We start from the raw sequence: 22,841 nt of genomic DNA, 5'->3' as shown, positions 1-22,841 counted from the left end.
CTCTGAAGGATGGTGTAACCTTATCTACCTTGTACTTGGTTTTTGCACCACGGCATATACCAACAGTACTCAGTTTATTAGTCTGATGCAAGACAAGGACCAAATAAAACAAGATTTAAGTGATACAAGGCAGGCTAGGCAAAGCCCATCCCAGCTTCAGAAGGAGAGCTGAATAGCTGAACACACTTTATGGCTCTACAACCTCTCCTGCATAAACGCCCACAGACATTCTCACCTCATGCAGTTCAGCCTGGCTAACTCTCACAGCTCAAGCCTCTCTGCTCCCACTAGGCTCACAGTGAATGAGCCAACCTAAAAATGCAGCAGCAAAAATATGTCATCACCAGATAATATTCCCCAATTCTCAACACCTCATCATTTGCTCCAGCAGCTATTGACACAAAAGCCATATGGCTTTCAATTTATTGAGTCTTTTCTTCTAAATGTTTCCTGCTGACCCAACTTTGCTTTCCATTTTCTGTTGACCAAGAGTTTTTCTAAAGGTCACAACTGAGTCTTCTTTCTGTGGTACCAGAAAGAGAAACCCTAGTAATAAGAATAGCAGCCACCATTTGCTCTGCAGCTGAGAAGATATGAAATACTGATGTAAGCACATAAACCCCCCACCCCCCGAAAAACCCACAAAAATCCAAACCAGAAAAGCAGCCCTCCCTCCCCTCCCCCACCCCCCGGACAGTGTAACCTCCACATCAGGCACAGTCTGAGTCATTGTGTCCAAATACCAGAATACCGAATAATCTCAGTACAGGTAAATTAAAAACTTGTATGTAAATATTTTATTCTCTTGTATTTTGCAAATCAGAAAGCAGTGTTTGGTAATAAAAAATAATACAGAATTATTATTTTTATTCCAGTCCAGACTCATATATTACCAGGTTTCCCACATGACAGATGAAACCGTCTCTTACAGTCTAAAGACAGCATTCACTTTCAGTATATTCTGTACTTTTGACTTATTTAATATTAGTCTTCTGAACTATTTACAAATATATTACAACCTTTAAACCGCAAAGCAAAGAGTATTTCAGTAATCAATCTGACATAAGGATCAGTAGCTTCTACGTAACTTCAGTGTTTAAGAGAAACTATACACGCAGTGCGGTAGATCTGAATAATTTATATCTTTTAAAAAAAGAAAAGCATTGAAAGTTTCTGAGTATAAAACTTTCGCATTGTAGTGGTACCTACTGACCCTCCTCGACTGGAGGACAGGAATGTGAGGTGATGTCATTGTGCTTGTAGAGAGCCTCATCTAAGTCCAGTGCCGTGTTGCTCAGCTTGAGGGTCATGCAGCCATGGTAGGACGCGGTGACAGGAGTGGAAGTGACAGGAACGTCTGTCAGAAATGGGAGATAAATATCTCTGACAGCTGCTTTTAAATAAATGCCTGCCCTACCTAGGCTCAGATAGCTATCACTTCAACGAATTCAAGCTCACCTCTTTCCATGCTAGGGTTTCTACCTCCCCCTGCCCCTCTCTCCCGAAGGCAAGAGCACAATCCCAGACGTGAGGAAAACACCATCTGTTCTGGTGCTCAAAAGCCCTTCTCCCAGGCTGAACCCTTCCTCAGCTGCTCTGTGTCTCTGAAAGGCCTCCAAACCTGATGAAACCATGAAACCTTTGCTGCACAGCAGCAAGGCTTTGCTTGCAGTGGCACAATGTGCTCACATGGCTTTCCAGCCCCATGTTTTCCCCCCCTCCATCTCCGAACCTTCTGCTTTGTCATTAGTGGAGAGGTTAGACCTTCCTCTAATGCTCTTTCTCTTCAAAACAGTTTCCAAAAGATTGTAGGAAGAACTTTATGACAGGAAAGCACTTCCCATATGCAGCCTCTACCACTTGCTGGACTCATCTTTACCACGATTTTGCTGTGTATAAGCACAGGGAGGTTGCTGGCCTTCATCAGCAAGGTGCTGGAATGCATCAGTTGAATTGGTCAGACTAATGAGACTAATTTTTACTGTGGAGATCCACTGGTGACGATCTTTTAATCAGTTTACCAGCGGCAGAAAACAGATGGCAAGGAAGAAGACACTAAGCACAATCCAATAGACCAGAGGAAATTAGTCAGTCTTAGTACTAACTTCTGTAATATCACATACACACTGATTGCAAACAAACAAAAAACCCCACACAGTAACATAATGACAAGAAAATCGACATGAGCTGTGTCCTCTACCGTTCCCCAAAGGTCATTAGTTTATTTACAACCCAAAGCTGACCCAATCAAACTGGTTGTGCAATGGAAAATAATAAATGTCTCAAAGAATATTTAACAGTGATTCAGGTAGCTAAATAAACCATTTATCTTTACATCGAAGCAAGGACAACTTGAACAATAGGTTGTCCTGTTGAGCCAAGATTGTCTGAAATTTAAAGTGTTCTGCCTGGAGATATGCAGGGCTGATGTGATCAGACACAGTTCAGACAGTATCTAGGACTGAGTGGGAGAGAGAACAATTATGGGAGATCTGTAAGCCACAAAAAAATACTATAAATCTTTTCAGCTTCCTGGATGAGAAGTACCATTGCTCGGTAGTTGCTTTAACTAATGATGTTACCTCTCCATTTACCAAAGTTTATCTGCAAAGTCTGCTTAAAGGAATGCAGCATCTCTGTTGTAATACCTCACATGAACGTAAACTAAATTTTGAGTCAGAAGAAGTTGAAGTTGTGGCTTAACAGCCTGACGACTCGCCTAAGGAATCAAGCAGATTGCTGTTACATGTGCCACAGGGCTGACTGAGAGACAGTGTGGGCTTTCAGGTGGATTTGTAAGAGGTTAAAAAAATAAATTTTTTTCTTTGTGTTGTAGTTGTAAATCACGTGAAATATTTAATTTTCTGTTATGACTAGAAATGGATCTGTCCGAAATGTGGTTATGTAAAGATTTGGAAGCCTAGTTTAAAGGTTCCTTTACCTGGTGGAATGCATATTTCCTGAAAAAACACCTATGCATCACATAAATTACATCATTTAGGATTTACAAGAACTGAAAAGCCTATAGAAAATGTAATAAATGTCTACATGTTCCCTTCTATCTGTTGAAACTCTAAGTAGTATTTCTTCCACATCTGCAATATTAACTGTGCTTAGGATCAGACATATTACATATTTGGACCCAGAATTCTTTCTTTATTTGTGGCAATGGAATAAAGACGTGAAGTTTGACCACTATACTGTTTTTTCCACAGGGTATGGAAGCACGGAAAAACCAAAAACTACGTAATGTTTTCAAAATCTGAATGAGCCAAACTCACTTAGATCTGACCATTCGGTATTGTTACTTAACCCAGAGTGATTAATCCAGCTGAAGTGCTGAAATGTTTATTTGCTTGGCAAATAACAAGGTTTCTCATGCAAGCGCTGGGTTCCTCTCAATGGCGAAAGCAGAGCGCTGGCAGAAATTCCTGTTGCTAAGCACAACAGATCAGAGAGGGGATAGCAGCTAAACCTACAGCAGCCAGCTGAGTCTGAGCTGCCACAGCCATGGTATCTCACACTCAGTTCTGGCAAATCAAAAACGGTGCTGCACAAGCACAGGTAGTCTAAGCAAACCATAGAGAACTTGGGACAGTGACAGAATGGGATGATCACCTGAGCTGTGGAAGTCTCTGCTGTGCATCTGAGAGCTACTTAAAAGAAAGCAGGCGACGTCTCTTGCCTGTGCAATGGCCAGCTTGGATAATTCAATCTGAGACCGGAAAATGCTGCGCTGGGGATTCCAGCCTTGTTCCTGCCAGTGTGTGAACGTGCCAGAGTATGTGGCCTCCCCTTTCAGGTGTGACTGGCAGCCATCTGCATCATCAGCATAAATCCTCTGTAAACTCTTGCTCATGGTGGGGACAGCCTCACCATGTGTCCTAGTACATGTGGCACCTTAGCCACCCTGTTCCAGCCTGACTGCTTCAGCACCTACCAAGAGGCCAACATTTGTGCCTCTCCCTTGCCTGGGCAAGTAAGGGCAAGAGTTTGCTTAGCTGCTGGCATCATGTGCATCAGAAACTAAGTGTTTCCTTAATAGCATTCCTCAGCAGAAGGGACAGATAAACCTGTTCAGCCAGAACAAGAAACAAACTCCCAAACTTGGCCAATATTCATGATTCAGGTGAAAGTTTAATCTCACAAGCTCAGAAGAGAGGAGCAAACTGACCTCCCAGTAGAAACCCTGTTGTTGTGGAAAAGACAGAGAAAGTATAAATGGTGTTAATCCCTTGGTTGTGCCCTACCTGCCCTCTGCTGGGAGGCAGTCAGTTAACTGTGTTGTGCTGTGATCAGTTCAAAGAGACCATCAGCCAGGGAGAATCACCACACTAGGCTTCCCAAGGTTCAGGTAAAGCAACTCGAGTCCCTAGTACGCCCCTCAAGGAGTGCTGCCATGGGTTCATTACATTAATGAAGCACTGCAGGAACCTGCAGTCCAGCTCCTATGGATTTTACCAGGTTTAAGATAATAACCCAGCTTATAGCTATCCTTCAGATAAATCATTCCTATTGTTGAACAAGCAAAACCTCCTCTATTTTTGCATCCAGCTGTCCTCAGAAGGACACAAACATTCAAGGAAGGTGCAACTCCATATCTGTTGTGTGCCTGCACTGCAGACAAAGCCTGCTCAAGCAGAAACAGGAGTCTCACAGCTTGAACAGAAACAGTTTTCCTGACTCCCAGCTCAGCAAGGTGGTCCATGGTACAAAACTGGAGACTCACCTGGCAATCCTCCCACGTATGTCTTCGTTGACTGCAAAGAGCTCTCCAAGATGGACAGACTGTCCTCCAACTCAGAGATGCTTAGTTCACTCTCTCCTGCTACCCCATCTACCCTCAGGGATAAGTGATCTTTCTTGAGGAGGATGTCTATGGAGTGTTCCTTCTTATCACAGAGATTTATTGCCAGTCTGGACACAACTGTGTTCTCCAAGGCCACAATGATAAACTGAACAGCAGGGGAAAGAAAGAAAAACAGGCAGTGAGCAGAAAAATACCTAGCCACAATTACTAGTACCAAGATGACCCCAGTGTGGCCTTTATTACAAATATTTTGCAGAGCCTCCAGAGAATTAGGCTTATTATTATTGCTGTTTGTATTCTGAGTTCATTTGCATAGATGAAAAGCCAATGAATCAGTGGGACTAATTTTTGAAACCATGTTTCCTCAGAGAGAGTTCTTAGTGGGGTCTTGCAGAAGTCATTATATTGCACTGGAACCAAACTGACTGGAGCTGCTGTACTATAAATCAAAATTGGCTCATGAGATTTAGAGAAATCCTCCCTAGTTTACCCTTGTGGAATGCCAGAATCTAGCCATCTATTATGAATGCCATTAAATAGTAGCTTCAACACTCCACCAAAACTGGCTTTTCCCAGCACCTTCCCTACACCTAAAGCCTGTCTCTTGGCTACCTTGGGACAGTTACTGATAAGCGAGAATGGAAATCCCTGGTTTATGGCACTAAATAGTTTCTGTGCCAGAAAAAAAAAAGTATGCCAGCATTCAAGAGAGCAGTTCCATCTTTTACCTAGGTCACATTTGCAAAGAGCCCCTTATTAGCAGCTGACACACATCTCTAAGAGGCAGAACTTCGGTGCCAGTCAAGTACGGTTTTTTCAGACCATGCTCTGAACAGGTGGGACAAATAAGGGGGCAGGCAGCAAACCTGACAACTGTTTTTGAAAATGACTTCCAGTTACCAGGAAACAGCAAGGAAACTTCTCTACAAAAGTACTGGTACCTGACGCTTCAGTTTCTTTGTGGAGTGATAGTCAATCAGAGACAGTGATAGAGGGACAGATGCTTCTTCTGTAACTAGGGCAAACAGCACACCAGTATCTGTTGCTGGTTGAATTACAGCATTTACTTCGATTTCCCAATTTGTCTTGGTTTCATTTCCAGAAGAAGGTTGCGCTACAGAAAAGAAATGCATAGGACAATGTATCAAATGGGTAAGCTGTTCAATTTCTCTCTGGAGAAGAGCATAGGCAGATGAGCATCTGGAGAGACTGCCACCTTTCTTTTATTAAAAAAAATATAATTCCAAAGCACCTGAACATAAAATCGGTCAAGAAAATGGCATCAGTTTCCTCTTGCTACCTTATGCATTCTGCTGCTTTTCAGAACATCAAAGGATAACATTAAGCTTTTTTTATCACAAAGAGTTAGTCAAATTCTCATGGCTGCCAATCTGACACGCTCAAAGAACTTCTGCAAGATAGGTCAATCAGAAACCAATTTTTGAACCAGTCTGCCCAAAGATCATTGAGAAATCTAAGTTGAAATTTGACATGCAGGAAACATTTCTATGAAAGCCTGTATTAAACTCAAAAATTATATAAGCATACTACACTCATCACCTACTCAAACTCTTCCTGATGACCAACCTCTCAGAAGTGTGACATGTTTTATTTCACCTATTGAACCCTGAATTAAACTTTCTGATATCTTCTTACTCCCTCAGTGCCCTTGTAATTTAAAAGCTAATGCAGGCTGTAAAGAATGATCTCAATCCTGCTCCTGCAACCTCCCTTCACAGGAGTATTAGCTTTACAATTCACCACATCTTGAAATACAATAATGCATTCTTTATAAAGCTTACCACTACAAAGCAGAAAAAATAAGAGAGAGAGAGAGAAATTGTTTGGAAAAAAAAAAATGCAGCTGCTGAGGCCTTATCTCAGCCAAGTGCTGTCATCTGCACTTCACCTGCACTTTAGATGCTGCCTTGTCTTTACTTTGCAACTTTTGAATCCATGTGCTAAGTAGTAAGACAAGACACCTGGTACTCCCTAATTTACAATGGAACAGCAGAAAAATCTATATGACGCTGAAGAGATGGCTCCTGCAGAGCAGATTTACACACCACACTGAAATAGATGGTCAGCATTTGTGTGGGTTCAGAAATACTGATAGCTGATTACACAGATAAGCAAACACAATAATCTAGAACAAAAAGTGCCTTTCTGAGTGCTACATTAGGACGGACAAGTTTGGTTTGAAACTTATTATTACTGCATGCCAGTTTAATTGGTTTCTATCAGAAATATGCTTAGTGCATTTGTCCCAAGTGTAAGTAATGACACCCCATGATTAAAAGTGAATCCAAGACAATAGACCATATTAATTTTTCTGTCTATCCTAAACTTGAGATACAGCAGGATGGCTTGCAGGTCTCCCAGCTGAGCAGAAAACAATGGTAAGGACTGGAAGCAGAAGCACCTAAGCTGCTGACAGGGAGATGTAAAGCCTCTAAGGCTGAGGATGAGCTGGAGCCAGTCTGGCTGTGAAATGTACTCCTGGAGCGACACAGAGAGAACCTAATCCATGCTGTGCATATTTTCACTGGCTTGAACTATCATATATAGGCCTTCCTTAGCTATGAATCAATCACAAGTTTAGTATTTTCTGCATCAATCAACAATGAATCTGGCATACATCTGTTTTACACTGTTTATTAACCAGGTATGGTTAATGGCAGGACACCAGGTCAGAAATAAAAAAACCCAGCCAACTTACTGTAAGTAAGATTAAACACAGCAAAACCTCGGCCAGGATAGAAAGACCCTCGTCCTGCTACAGCAAAGCACTGCATCTTTTCATTCATCTTTATGGTCTCCTGGATAGAGGTGTCCTCCCCATTCAGCCAGTTCCACGCCCGCATGCAACCATCCAGCCGAGGGTTTATCTAGGAAGATAAAGCAGTGTCTTATGCCTCAAACTATTGTTCAGTGAAGAAGAATTGGGTGCAAAGGAATACTGAGTTATATTATGATACTAAACAGTAGAAATAATTTCGACGTGTTATGCACATGCAAACCAACAGGCAGCAACCCCAATCCTCCAACCCCAAGCACGTGAGCGGTCAGCATTCCCCAGGAAACTCCTGAGCTCAGCTTGTCTCCACAGGATAGAAGGGCACTAGCTAGTGCAGGTGCTGATTTGGTTGTACTGATTCTCTAAGTTTCTCTGTGTGTTGCCCATCATTAGTACAACTTATTTCCAAAGCTCCGTAGCCAAAGCTCCGTAATTCTGCATTGCAAATGCTGGAAACTAACTTGAGGCTGAAAATGCAATCCTTTTGTCATTGCAAACAGCCTGCATGACACACAAGACTGACATTGGACCTGATCATGGTATAAGTTTTTGGGTTCTGGCTCAAGGAGGGGTGCCTGCACCACAAGACAGGCACACCACTCCGTACACACCTTATACCTTCCAGCTTCTAGTTAGGCCATCTGGTACCAAACATCAGCATTAAAATGTGCGTCAGTGTGTAAAGAGCAAGCTCCTTGCAAAGCCTCTAAATCAGCACCACTACTCCCAATTAACTGTAGGAGAGACAGAATTAAGTGTCTGAGCCAGGATAAAAACCTGAGGAGTTTTTGGCTCTCAGTCCTAGATTCTGACTACACCCTGAGCTTACTGTTTCCCACATGCAGTGGCCCTGAATGACTTCTTGTGAGGCACAGGAGCTGTGAGGCTCAGCTGCTGCACTCCCAGCCACAGAGCCACAAGCTTGTCACCTCATTTAGGAATAAGATGCAAATTTGGGTTTCAAGGTGCCAGCTCTGCTTGTGGTGGATGTTCAAACCAGCCTGAGAAGCAGCTATTCCAGAAACACAGCAATCATCCAGTCTCACCCAAGGAATGCCTTAACTTTTATTCATATGCTGTATGTTCATATTCAAATGCTGTTCATATTTCCTCCTCAATTAGGAGGAAATAAAGAAAAATAAGCTTCTGTTTTTCCTTGGGTCTCACTAAACTGAAACAGCACACAAGCAGCAAACTGTGATACGTTATACGTGAAGCAAAAATTTTGGTCGCAACACAAAAAGCGCCCCTGATGTTGGTTCCAGACTTAGCAGGCACAGTGGCACCTTCACACAGCAATGTGCCCACCAACCCCTCCCCCGGGCCACTCATGCTCTCCAAGCCAGCATGACCACTGTGAATTTTGTCATGTGCTCCAGTTTTGCTGTGCCCTAATTCTGCAGATGGGATACATCTCACCCAAACTTACCAATTTAAAAATCTGGAGTCCCAACTTTGCTACTGGCTTAGGCTCCTGCTACAGTCAATGGACAGAAAGCTATATCCAGAAGATGATAATTCCACCTGTTTCAGGGCAGGTTGAACTTCTCTCAGGAAGGACTGACATTACCCCAAGAGAAGAGGAAATCAAGCTCTTCAGGCATGCAAAGGAACACAAGTGATCATGCTATACTTACTGGTAAAATAAGGTCCTTTGTTTTGAAAGGAATGCCTCCTACTGTCAAATTCAGCTGATACACTCCCTTGTCTAGAGTAAACAGGTCCCCTGAGACAGCTATTTTCATAACTGCATCCCTGTTGACCTTTATAATCAAATTTCTTTCGAGTTCCTCAACAGAGATCTGAAAAAGTAAAATTCCAAATTGAATAATTAAGTATGAAAAGAACTTAGTGTCTGCAGCCACAGGTACAGGACAGACCCCAATGAAATCCCCAAGACAAAGAAATATTTTCAGTCCCCAAACCTCTTTGTTTACCTTTTAAGTTACATTCCACCTAGATATGTAAATCTACTCTAGAAAGTAGTCTGTGATTACCCTTATTGGTGAAGACAGTCCAGCTACTTCAAAACAGCTACAGAAAAATGTGAGTGGATTAGCTACATGACTTTTGTAGGTTGCTTTATGCAAAATGTAGATGCAATAATGAGTTATTAATGAGAAACGTCCTATTGCAACTGCATGTGAAAGGAAAAGCTGGAACAACAAACAAGATGTCTTTTGTTGGATCAGTGGAAGATAACACAGAAGCCTCCCAGACCCAGTCTTTGAATACCGACCTCTGCAGAAAGCACAACAGATGATGTAATTTTTGAGAGGGTAATAAAAATGTGTAAGGCAATAACTTTTCTCTCAAAAAAGCATCTGCAAGTTTTCCCTCCATGTCTCCAAAAAGCTACTTCTAGGAAGATTCTTTTACCACTGAAATTTCAAAAAAAAAGTCATCCTTTTGATTATGACCAGGCTTCACAAGGAAGCACTATAAAGATTCTGTGGAGGGAGAGGTGAAGCCCAAAGCTGATGCACCAGACTGCTGAACAGCAGCCAAGATACTGCTGCCTTGGGACCTGGGTCCTGCTACCAACAGGGTGTTCTATGACTGTAGCAGAAGACAATCCCAATCTTCCTGTAGAGCAGAAGAAAGGAATACACCTCCACTATTTCATAATCTTCTTCCCACTTTATGACAGATACTCCACCTACCAACTCTTCATCTGTACAGCTCTGTTCCCTGGGACACCCAGATGCTGCTCCATCAGTGAGCTGCTGTACAGAACCAGTTAGTTATTTCAGAGGACATTTAGGCATGTCCTTCCCTCTCCCTGCTAGCTGGCCAGGTCCTGAGCACCCTTCTCTCTGCATTTTGACTAGCTGTCCCAAAATCACTCTTATCAGCTATTCTGATCTCTTGTTCTGTGGCTGTAGCATAAAGGAGGACAGGGTTGAGCAGATTTATACCTGGGAACTCCCTTTGGATTGCAGTCTTCAGTAATGAAGATAAAGTGAATTTGATAGTTGAAAAGGTTATTCACAGACTTTCCTCTTCTCACGAACCTTTTTTCTTCTCTTGTGGATTCCAGTATAATCTGGTTTATGTTGCTACAACACTGTTTACACCTGGTGTGTTGCTCTCTGCCATATCCTACAGAACATGAATTTGTCTGCAGCTTGCTTGTTTAAAGTAGCACCTACACCTCCTGACTGCATCCCATGGAGACACAGAAACCAGTCTCAAAAAGGTAAATTTTGGGTATTGGAAGGTTGTAAGGCCCATTCAGCATGTGGGAACATAAGCCCAGATGTCCTGGCAGCCACAGCCCAGCTGGCTGAGCTACACAGGCTATGTAGCCAAAAACTCAAACAGACACCTCTGCTCAGTGCCATGGTCACTGCTGCCCTGATGCTCCGAGGTATAGAGTGCCACAAGGAGCTGGCACAGACCATCTCCCTGCTCCTAGCACAGACAGTGGGCAGACACAGAGCAAACGAGAATCGGGAAAAGCTGGCTGCAGCAGTGCCCATACTGTGCTTCCTCTGTGAAGAAATCCTACTACTTACAGGGCTACCAGAATTCAGAGCCTTCTAAAATTTTCTTAGATTGTATAGCAAGTAATAACACAGACATTAGAAAAAAATATATTCTGAGTTCTCAGCTGCATCTGATCTTTAATACAGGCAAACCCAAATCAGTGAAAACTTCCATAAGAGAAGGGGTTAATCCCTGTGGCAATTCTAACAGATTCCAGTTTAGGAAATTACATTCTGCCTACTTCACAATGCCCTCTGGCTGTTTAAACTCCTGCTTCTTATAGTCAAAACTTAACTGCTGGTGCACCACCATCACCTACAAATCAAAAGGGGAAGCATTTCAGTGGTTAGCATCCTGCTCCAGTTCCCTGCTCTTGTGGCAAGGAGAAGCTACTTGCTGCCTGCCACCATGACCCAGGGACATTCAGGACAGCTCTCATAGCTAAGGGTTCCCATATGGTTAGCCATAAGGGCAGTCAGCTTTGTGTTTTGGATTCATGCCCTGGATAGTTCATAGCACACAGCCAGCAGTTTGCTGAAAAGCAAGTGGGCAGCACTGAAAAGGGACAGAATTACAGTCAGCCACAGGGCTAAAGCCAAATACCAATCTTGTAATTGCTTAACTTTCAGCCCTGACACTTTACAGTGCAGGTAAGTTCTTATTTTTGTTAACCAGACTGTGTCCTCAGAGCAGTACTAAACTGAACACTGAAAATAAGAAAAAATGATGACTGTTTTTGGAAATGCAAAACAAACAGAAGGCGAGTGCATTCTCTATTATCATAATTTAATACATGCCACTTCATCCAGCTGGATTACACACAAATAACCGCATTAAAAGTCTTTCCTGAGGCTTGCTTGTGTTTTCAATGCTTGTTCAATGGTCATTTCAAAATATCTTAGGAAGGACTAATACCAGAGAAAATACCTAGCTAGAAATATTGGCCTGAAGTTTTGAGATTGCCATCGTATTTCTGTTGAAGTATGCAACTTTTGCTCAAGCGACGAGAACACTGCTGGTGGTTTTTCATATGTTTTGCTTTTAAATACCATTATTTTTCCACCTGCTGAAAGTTAAAAGGTAAAATTGCTGTTTTCTCGCAACCCATATGAAGTTCTCTCCAGTATCCAAAGTCCTCTGGTTAAGATCTAACCAAAACCAAGGGCTTGATTCTGTGCATACTGAAGTCCAGACTAAAGCTCACAACTGCACTTGAGCCTGGACTGTGACCTCTGAAGATTGTTGGGGCTGTGCTTCATAGAAGGTGAGGCTGCAAGTACACACAAATCCATGATTAAAATGAAATGTGTGGCTACATGCTTTGTAATAGGAGACAGATAAAAAGAAATCCGTAAACAGGGCTCCCTGAATTAAAAACCATGCCAGAAAGAGAAAAAAGGAGAAAGGAGGGAGGGGATAAAATGTAGGAACACGTTTATAGTTCTATCACTCAACCATATAGATTAAATTGCATTTAGAGGTGTGCGACACTAGATGTCAAGCAGAAGAGAGCCAAGTACCTCTAGGGTGAAAGCAAGAGATAAGAAAATACAGCAGAGAAAGGAGAAATCAACAGCCCCCACAGCAAACCAGGCAAGGTCCCAAGTCTCAAAGGTGTCAACCGCGAAGTCAAGAGACTAAAGACTTTTTCCTACTGCTGCTGTTCATCTGTGGGTAAATCCTTCTGCTTTGGAGCACTTTTTCCCTTTGGGAGGCAGTCACCAGAGCTATGGCCACTGACCTGCTCCAGGCACACATTCCTGTGCCAGCACTGCATGATGCCCTCTCCTCCATTTGTGCCATATTATCGATGCCTCTGGCAGCTGCCCAGCCCTGCTCAGCCCACATGCAGGGACACCTCTGCCCCTACCCCATCAGTGTGGGTCCTGCCCACCTGCCTCACAGAGCACCCACAGCTTGGTCTGTACTGTCCCATAAAGCCCTCAGGAAGGATTTCTGAGGGATTTACACAATCTCTCAGAAAATGCTCAGGGTGTGTTGCTGCAGAAACTCAGCCAGGCAATGTCTTGGTTGGGATGATACCTGGGGATAAGAACCCTGACACTGATAACTGGCAGGAGACCAATAACACTTGCTTAAACATGACACGTGCTTTTATCACACTGCCTTGTCTCCCTGAAGAAAGAAAATACATTTCAGCTGTGTCCCCTCAAACTAGTATGGGGTAGTTTGTAATTATCTCATAATGAGGTCTGGAACTTAACAAGTATGTTAGCTCCTGTGTTAAATGAATTAGCTTGGTAACTGCTGATTTTTGTGACTCCCAAGTCACCCCAGTAGTATCCACTCTGCTTTTCATATCTTCTGTCACCATCCTCTCTTTGCAGGCAATTACAATTGTTGTATTTCAATCTAGCAGAACAACTTCTACCATAAAATTCAGTAAGAACTGGCTTGAAGCTATTCTTATATGTAAAGATACAGCTTGTCACACATTTTATCTACAGCTTCACTGAACCTCTACAGTTCTCCATTTGGAATCTAAAATTGTTTCACTGACACAAAAGGAACTAAACCAAACATCACCTCATCTGCTGAAAACATTACCAAATGTCAGTAGTTGATAGTGAATGTATTCAAGGACTTCACTATTTATTAATTAGAAACAAATTTTTTCCCACCTTGCTTATTTCTTTAACGTATAATTTTGACTTTTTATATACTAAAAAATGTAAACCAGAAAATGATTCACAGTTACCTGTATCTGCATTTGTCTCATATGTGAGTGAGCTGAGAACTTCCCACCCACTCCCCAAGAGGCACATCAACTTAAAAGTTAAAATAACTAATTAAGTAAGAAAAAATGAAAGGAAAGGAAAAGGCAGAAGTGAGAAAGCATGTATAAACTGCTCGTCTAGTGTAGATCATACTGCAGGATGTTTTTCATAATCCTGTCACAAATGGTAACAACCAAAATGCTACCCAAATCACCGGTCGATGTTCTGTGAGAGTGCCAAGAGGAACACGAATCCTTACAATCCGTACAATCTCATGAGGTTGCTGGGATTACAGTATCAGTAAACAGATGTTTCATGGGTTACAGTGGCAGTGCTGGGTTGACAGTTGGACTTGATGATTTTAGAGGTCTCTTCCAACCTTGATGATTCTGTGATTCTATAATAGACCCCAGTATCTTTACAAGGGAAACAGTCTATTTTGTATATAAACGGGCCTGAAGACTTTATAGAAAGGATACTGTAGCATAAGAGATTTGTCAAGGCCTCAGACAATCTGAGCCCTGTGACTAAACAAATGAATGAATAAACAAAAGCAATGACACCCCTCCCCCCCCACCAAACACACTTGGAAACTTTCTTAAAAGAACAGAGCTCCTTCCCTCTTACACACTTCCAGCCCTCACCCAGAGGACATCTTCTTGAACTGACGTGAAGTCATTGTAGCCCTACTGCATCTCAAAGGCACTGGTTGTGCAAGTGGTTGCTCTGGTTGTGCAAATTAGAGATGCAGTCTATATTACAATGGATATAAAGCATAATTCAATTTTTTGGGAAAAATATCCCATTCTCACCTTAGAATGTATAACATACTAGCATGCATTTAATGGATAGATAGGTCGGAAAAGCATTTTCCCAAGAGTACAGAAGATCTATCTGCACTTGAGTACATCCCACACAAGCCAAGAAGGAGTAAGACCTCAGCAGGGCTCTGGACTCACCGTTTGCCACATGCCATGGTTGATAAGTGGTCCGGTGCTGGTCATGCGACCAATTCCGTTGTATTTCAGCTGCAGCTCTAGCCGTCCTTTGCGCAAAGCCAAGACTATCCATGTGCTGTCTTGATGGCCTCCAGCAAAGAAAAGGATACCTTCAGGATCAAAGGTTCTAAAGTCGAACTCAGCCACAAGTCTGACCACACAGGTGCCAAGAAATAAATTAGTTATGCAGAGTTAAAAAACCACAGAGTACTTTCCATATAGATAGCATCAATTCTAGCAGCTATAAAGCTCTGTTAAAATATACTAGCTTTTAATGCACTCCTAAAAGCCTTAAGATGTGAATACAGCTTTTAAAATATCATCAAAAATAGAGAATACAATACTGTATTTCAGTAGTTATCCTAACAGCTCTGTGGTCAAGGCTGCCTTTCTCAATTACTGGTTTGGACAATGTTTAGCCTTACAGAACTTCATAATCCAAGCAACTAATGATGAATGTAGGGTCAATTATTATTGTAACAACTCCTTTGCATGCATCAAAGCCGCTCAGAGCATTTGACTGTCATTCTAAATTGTCCTCACCTCGTCAGTTGTTTCCTTTTGAAGCGCAGCCTGATAACAGGTGTGCCGCTGAACATCCTCCCCAGGTGTAAGGATTTAATACTCCTTCCAACAGCAAAAGGCACACATGGTATGATGTTCTAGAATCAAAACATATTTCTGAGTGCTTATTCTCCTCACACAGCAGAAAGAGAATCAGAGAGTGCTGTAAAGTAAAGGTCTGTTCTGCAGTTACAGCAATGAATGCTGACATACCTCACATGTATTCATGTCCTGAGAAAGTTTCACTCCTCCTCTGCCATCACAATGACAGGTGTAACTCCCTGGTGAGTTGACACAGGTCTGTTCACAGAGCTTTTCTTCACATTCATCTATATCTACACAAAACCAGTGAAGAAGAGAGACAAAACCACTGAGTTTGTTTAAACATGAACCATCTTGGGCTAAAAAAGCATTTTTAGTGCTGTGTTGTAGCACCTTACACGTGAGCATGCCCAAGTGCTCTGTGGCCTGTGCCATACCTTTACAGGAGAGAAAAGTTAAAATCAGCATCTGCACAAAAGGAGGAGCTGTTGACTCCCTTGAAGGCAGGGAGGCCCTGCAGAGAAACCTCAACAAATTAGAGGGCTGGACAATCACCAAAGGGATGAAGTTCAACAAGGGAACTTCAAGTTCCAAGTGCTGAATTGTGCACTTGGGATAGGGCAACCCTGGATGTACGAATAGACTGGGGAGTGAGAGGCTGGAAAGCAGTGTCACAGAAAGGGACCTGGGGGTCCTGGTCAGTGGCAAGTTGAACCTGAGCCAGCAGTGCCCTGGCAGCCAGGAAGGCCAACCCTGTTCTGCGGGGCATCAGGCACAGCATCACCAGCTGGGCAAGGGAGGGGATTGTCCTGCTCTGCTCTGCACTGGGGCAGCCTCACCTCGAGTGCTGGGGGCAGCTTTGGGTGCCACAATATAAAAAAGATATTGAACTATTAGAGAGCATTCAAAGGAGGGAATAAAGATGGTGAAGGGCCTTGAGGGGAAGCCGTGTGAGGAGCAGCTGAGGTCAGTTGGTCTGTTCAGCCCGGAGAAGAGGAGACTGAGAGGAGACCCCATTGCAGTTACAACTTCCCCGTGAGGCAAAGAGGAGGGGCAGGCACTGATCTCTTCTCTCTGGTGACCAGTGACAGGATCCAAGGGAATGGCCTGAAATTGTGTCAGGGGAGGTTTAGAGTGGATATTAGAAAAAGGTTCTTCACCCAGAGGGTGGTTGGGCACTGGAACAGCTCCCCAGGGAAGTGGTCACAACACCAAGCCTGACAGAGTTCAAGAAGCATTTAGACAATGGTCCTGGGCACATGGTGTGACCCTTGGGGATGGTCCTGTGCAGGGCTGGGAGTTGGACTCTATCCTTGGATTTTTGTGGGTCCCTTCCAACTCAGCTTATTCTGTGAAATCTATTTTCACAGACAGATTCCAGCTGCCCAAAGATACACAGCAAGTCAGTGGGAAGGCAGGAAGCAGAACTCAACTACTTGTCTGCTGGAGCAGAGCCCTGGGCTTTAACTTCTAGACAAAACCTCCTCCCTTCAGGCCCCTTCTGCTATGCCTGTACTGACTGGCTTCTGCTCCTTGAAGTCAGGGACTGCAAATAAAACCTGAGTTTCTCATTCACTGTTTTCTTTTCTTTTTTTTCTTCAGCTGTTTTTTATCTCCTTCACAAACAAATGCCGGAAAGCAAATTGTGACAGCCCACAGGGATCTCTTCAGGCAGAGTTTAACACTTAATGCCCAACAGGACTGGCTGGAGTGTGATTTGAGTCATTACGTTAACTTAGACAAAAGGCAGGGAACGATGCTGGTTTTGGAACACTTTCAAAACATAGTCTGTTGAGAAAGCTTGTGGCAGTGTAGCCAGCAGAACTGTGCATGGTTCCAGTACATATTAAGTTCCTACTTCAGAGTAACACCACAAGAGAGGTTTTGAAAAAACAGCTACTGCTTTGTAACTTTTCTTGTCCTATAAAGAGAGACAGCAACAGGCACAGATGCTTCCGAGCTTTCACCAGATCTTGCACTTGTTGAAAGTTCAAGAAATCTCACTGCTCTGGTTTGTATAGCTCGATTCAAGTCATCAAAGACAACTGCAAACTCAATGAACTCAAAGATGACAGCAAGCTCGATGAACTCAAAGGTGACCGCATACTGCAAACTCACTCCCAACTAGGGAAAGGGAACAGAACTCCAGTATGTAAGCAGGATTAAAAAGAAATAAAAAAGCTTTTACTGAAGCCTGAAACTAAATTTCTGGGGTTCTACAGATTTAAATTATATAATAAATGCTGACATATTTCTTGAGCTTACCCTGACAAGTTTTTTTCACGTCATCGTACTTGTAGCCTGCATCGCAAAGACATTCATACGAGCTTATTAAATTTTTACAATGAGCTTCTCCACAGATATCTGCTGATGCTGTGCATTCATCTATGTCTGCAAAACAAGCAATTAAACAACATGACTTCAGAAAAGTATAATCACTTTACTGTTTACACACTGGAGTGAGCTTAGGGCAAGAAGATCCCTACATAATTTTGGAAAATCAAAAAACCAGTATCTTTAAGAACCTACTTTTAGGGTTAGCTAGCTATAAGAAGTGACTTCAAGCTTCAAAATTCAGTTGGTCTTTTTTAGCTTAAGCCATTAACGACCATTAGAAAAAACAATGCGGAGTGAACCAGGAGAAAAACTGTACAACAAAACAACTACCACAAAACCAAAAAGCCTCACTCTCCCCACTCAGGGGGACTGAAGCTGCAGGTTGAAAAAGCAACAGGCAGAAATTTGGGAGCAGCAGCATGAATTTTACCAAAACACTGAAGGAACACTCAGCCTGTAGCACTTCACAGATTGCTGTTCTGTGTCCCCATACAGGCAGAGAGTAACTTTTCATACATTAACAAAGCTAAGATCTAAATCTGTTGGTCTGTAGTGGCAAAGGAGAATTGAAGCAGCCCAATCTGTCACAGAGAACAAGCTGTGCCAGAGAGATGTAGGGTTTCACCATGAAGGTAGGCAAAGTACTGGAAGTCCATAAAAAAACCTGAGTGTTTTCCTCACATGTTAACTAATACCCCGCAGAATCCTGGTGTTGACAAAACATTTGCAGTATATTGAGAGTTCAATATTTACTTTTGCTTTCTAGTATGTCTTAAAACTACAATTACACATTACTGTTGTTGATTTTCCCACGTATGAGTGAACTGGCTGAGTACCCTGTGTAGCTCAGTCTACAAATCAAGACAAGAGGGAACTTTTGTGTGTATGCTCATGATGACAGGAAACAAACATGGAAAAAAGTCAAAATGCAGTGATAAATCTGAGCTGTCAATAACCACACTTGACAGTAATCTCAGCAGCTGGAAGGTCACACACTGAAGCTACAGAATGCTTATGTAGTAGTTCTCACAGTGCTCTAGGAGACAGTACTAGGGTATGAAACAAATGTGCACACACAGGAAAACAAACACATTTGTGAGCCATTCACCTGTCCATGCTGACTGGCACCAGAGAACAATTCAAAAGTGAAGTTGGCTCTTCTAAGTTGCTGCTCCCATTAGGAAGGGATACCATGTAATCTATACAGTCATCACTTTTTAGACTGGAAGTCACATAGAAATAAAACCTTGCTCTTTTTCTTTTTGCTGGTAGCATTTATAAGTTGTTCAGATCAGGTATGCAAATTGTTTAGAAATACGTCATCACATCCATCTCCAAGAGGAACATACCTCTTTTTTCATGAGATGCACATAATTTTAACAGCCACCTGTTATTGAGTTATTGAGTCTCTGTGTCAGCATGCAGTTTCTTAACACTTTTAAAATCTCAGTTGCTAAAGTTTTGGTTATGTAAATTCATTCTGCAGTTTCAATCAGAAACTTCAGGTCCTCACTTTCTGTTCTCAGCTGGTATGTAAAACAGCTGCCAACCTTTGCTAGGGCCTTTCTACACCTATTAATATTCAGTTGCAGTGAATTTAGTAATCTGAATCTATCTGAATTCATTAGCTGCTGCACATATCCAAATTTAAAAAAATAAAATAAGAAACAGACAAAAGAAAAACAAATGGCTCACATACTACAACACTGTGAAGCTGGAAGGAATCATAACAACACATCTGGCCAGCACTTCCTCCTCTCAATGTCAGGATATGAGGACTGATCAACTAAACCAATTTAGCCCAATCCAAGCCACAAATCCTCCATGAATCACGCCTGTGTTATGCTTTTGAGAGCATCATGGTCCAACTGCTGACAAGCCCAGGCATGTAGGCTGGCTGGAGCACTCAGCATAACCCCAGTGGAGTAAAGCTAAGAGGAGCTACCAGCAAGTTTCTCCTGAGCTAGGGAGCAGACCAGGACCGTTCAGGGCAACCCAGATCTCTGAAATACAGACACAAGTCACTAAGCACCCCCCAAGCAACCTGAGAGTCCCAGCAAAGCTTACCTTCACATATTCTGCTGTCTTTAAGAGTGTAACCACTGTAGCATGAGCACCGGTAGCTGCCTAGCTTGTTGAGGCAGAGCTGGTTACAGCCGCCATTCTGTGTTCTGCATTCATCAATATCTACATCAAAAGAAAGTGTTACAGTCAGCTTTTCACATCTGTAAACAGTCTACAGGGTGAGATTGAGATGGGCATTGGGAAGGAGAAAGACCAAACAAGAGACAGTATTACAGATGCAACAAATGGTTACAAAAAGCACAAAGATTTTATTCAAACACTTCATGCACATAAGCCAAAGTTTGTTTAACTTAAGAAAAAAAAAAAAGAGGGAGAGAGAAGGAACTGTAACTGAGTAGTATCTCCTTCAACACTCTGAGAATACATGAGTATCTTTAGTCACTGTGGAGGCAAAGAAGCTTGTTTGCTGAAGCAAATTGGTTATGTATTTTATATCATAACTAAGTATTAAAATTATGTCATGGCCAGTAAGCTCAGGACAAAAGCTTTAAATAAAGCAGGAACACTATATTGTTACTATTACAGAACTCATGAGAACACAGAAAGTTCTAAGTTCACACATGCTGAACATTGTGAGCTTAACCGTGCTCCACTGAAGTTGGCAGCTAAAGCCTGTAAAATCCAGCAGAGCCTGGGTTTCACTTGCAATCTACCCTACCTGCTCATTGTGTCCCACTTGTCTATGGGACTCCAGAGTTAGCTGATGGGTAGAACAGCATGTCAGGGCATTTTATAAGAAAATAAGGAAATATGCTTCAGACTGATCAGTGTCTGAGCTCTCAAAGCCCACTGGATACTGACTGGCCTGCTTTCTGAATTGATTAAAAAAGATGCTTGAGTGATCCTCTAATCTCATCACAATATTTACATGAGAAGGAAAGGCCTGGTTCTCCTGCTGTCTTGGTTGCCACAATTCTGGACTGGCTGGATACAACTTCTAGACATTACTTACTATTAGCAAGCAAAAAAAGCAGTGGCCCTGACAGGAAGCCTTGCAGGCAGAAGAAAAAAAAAAAAAAAAGAAACCATAAAACAAGAGGAGGGAAGATAACTTGTAGAGAAAGCTCTGTGGGCAGCTGGAACTTCTTGCACAAATAGCTTCTGTCTGAAATTCTCTTTTGAGGTGATGGAAATACACCAATGGAATATGTGGAAATAAGTGGACATGGAATAAGGTCCTACTAGCAAGGAGCCTTTAACAGACTAATTTTATCAGTTTGTGTGTCATCAGACTCAGACCTCAACTTGCCAACTGAAAGTCATTGTTCCCACTGCAGGGATGCTAGATGGGAAGATGGGCCAGCTTCTCTGGCTCTGCGGCCTGTGATCTGTTACACCAGGGTTCACAGCAGCAGCTGATGCAGTTCTGCTTGAAAAGGCACTACAACTCTACTGCTGCTGCTGGTTTCAGAGGGGTGGAGCAGAAAGCTGGAATGTAACTTCTTGAATTATCTTGCCAAGACCAAGCTGAGCTCCACTAAAGTCATATAAAAATGCTGATGCGAAAAAACTACCTGTTTGACAGAAGGGTAAAGCACGAACAGTGTGTAATCCAGGTTCAGTTCTGTGACTTTTGCATTGTGCAGCACAGTGTCAGTGACCATTTGAGAATACAACAGAACACAAAATATCTTTGTTACAAGAATGAAAGATAATGAAACCCAATTACCTTTTTCACATTTTTTTCCCTGCCAGCCATGCTTGCATTCACAATAGAAGTCCCCCTTGAGATCCTCGCATTTGACGGTCCCTTCTTTGTGACAAGGATCGGGAGAACACTGGTTTGGCAAATCTGATTTACACAAGGAATAAAAAAACCAAAACAAAACAGAACAATACATTGAAGTCACTGACAACCAGGTGTTTCACTCTCATCAGAAGTTGAGAAGCTTAAACAGTGTTGGGGAATCACTCAGAAATACTTGCACCTGGCAAAACTGGAAGCTAATTCTCAGTGCTCACATGCCAAACAAGCTGTGCCAGGAATTTTGCAGAGCACATGCAGTGGAATTCATCTCATTGCAAAAGGGAGTGAGCTACCACCCCCATATCTGAAGGGAACATCCTGAAACAACTCAAAGGAGTTCATTTTTCTACTATCGCTAATTTTTGAGAAAACAAAAAGCAGTATCAACTAAAGTCCTCAAGAAAGGATGGGTACTCTTTTCAGTCATTTTTGGTAGTTCAACTGAGGATCTTACCAGGGCTGATAGATTTCTGGCTAGCAAAAGTTTATAAATGAAATTTTTGTTAGACCTTTTCTATTACATAAAATGAAAATAAAAATGAATACCCATACATAAACAGTCAAAGAAAACAAACTATGAATCCAGTTTACAGAGAACACAATGTTCCTATGGGGATTTTTAAGCCAAGTTCCAGTATTTGGCAATGTGTTTTCTCATTGGAAAGAAGCAAGGGAGTAGTCGCCACCTTTTGGGAAGGATTGAAGGAATAAATCTCAAAGTATCATGTAATTACTGACCAATTGTAGTCATCTGCCCAAATTCACCTACCCACTTACCTGCAAAACACCCAGGGACAGTGCTTTGCAGAGGTAACTAAAGGAAGGATGAGAGAATACCCTTGTATCCACAAAAAAGTGATTTGGTAGCTATCATGTAGTAGTAACCCGTTAACACCAGTGTTCTAGATAAGTGGTCTTCAAAAACATGAGTGCATTAACTGTTTGCACAACTTTAACCAGAAGGAACAGTGCAGAAGCTCATTCTGCAGATTGCAAAGCTCACCTAGTTCAAAGGCCTTTCTTCTTACATATCTCCTCCCACCATTGGAAAGTGCCCAGTGCATACATTAAGTGAGCAACAGCAGAAAAGACCTGCACTGGTCTCCATGCACTGGTTCTGCTGAATCCAGTACAGACTCTTGATATTCTGAAACGTGACTTCGTAGCATAGCAGGGAGGCTTTTAGGAGGGGAACTGTTCATAAATTAGGAGCCCCATCAGACTTCTCAAACTG

The 22,841-nt window shown here is 42.4% G+C and overlaps 1 protein-coding gene across 2 annotated transcripts in view; it reads right to left on the bottom strand.

Annotated features, from left to right (window-relative positions):
* Positions 1-904: 904 nt before the first annotated feature.
* Positions 905-22,841, bottom strand: part of GAS6 (growth arrest specific 6) — a 40,980-nt gene continuing 19,043 nt past the window's right edge. Inside the window, exons 5-15 of one of the 2 annotated variants that reach the window (XM_082277337.1) lie at positions 21,530-21,652; positions 19,843-19,962; positions 17,704-17,829; positions 15,610-15,731; positions 15,376-15,494; positions 14,794-14,983; positions 9,245-9,409; positions 7,530-7,698; positions 5,752-5,924; positions 4,730-4,955; positions 905-1,357 (exon numbers count right to left, since the gene is read on the bottom strand). In XM_082277337.1, coding sequence (XP_082133463.1) covers positions 1,206-1,357; positions 4,730-4,955; positions 5,752-5,924; positions 7,530-7,698; positions 9,245-9,409; positions 14,794-14,983; positions 15,376-15,494; positions 15,610-15,731; positions 17,704-17,829; positions 19,843-19,962; positions 21,530-21,652 — 1,685 coding nt within the window. In that variant the 3' untranslated portion in view covers positions 905-1,205. The remainder of the gene's footprint in view (positions 1,358-4,729; positions 4,956-5,751; positions 5,925-7,529; positions 7,699-9,244; positions 9,410-14,793; positions 14,984-15,375; positions 15,495-15,609; positions 15,732-17,703; positions 17,830-19,842; positions 19,963-21,529; positions 21,653-22,841) is intronic. The other variant, XM_082277338.1, reaches the window with a different exon arrangement.

Source organism: Coloeus monedula (assembly GCF_965178545.1).
Source record: "Coloeus monedula genome assembly, chromosome: 3".
In the NCBI taxonomy this organism is placed as follows: Eukaryota; Metazoa; Chordata; class Aves; order Passeriformes; family Corvidae; genus Coloeus; species Coloeus monedula.
This window is presented reverse-complemented; position numbering and strand designations above follow the sequence as displayed.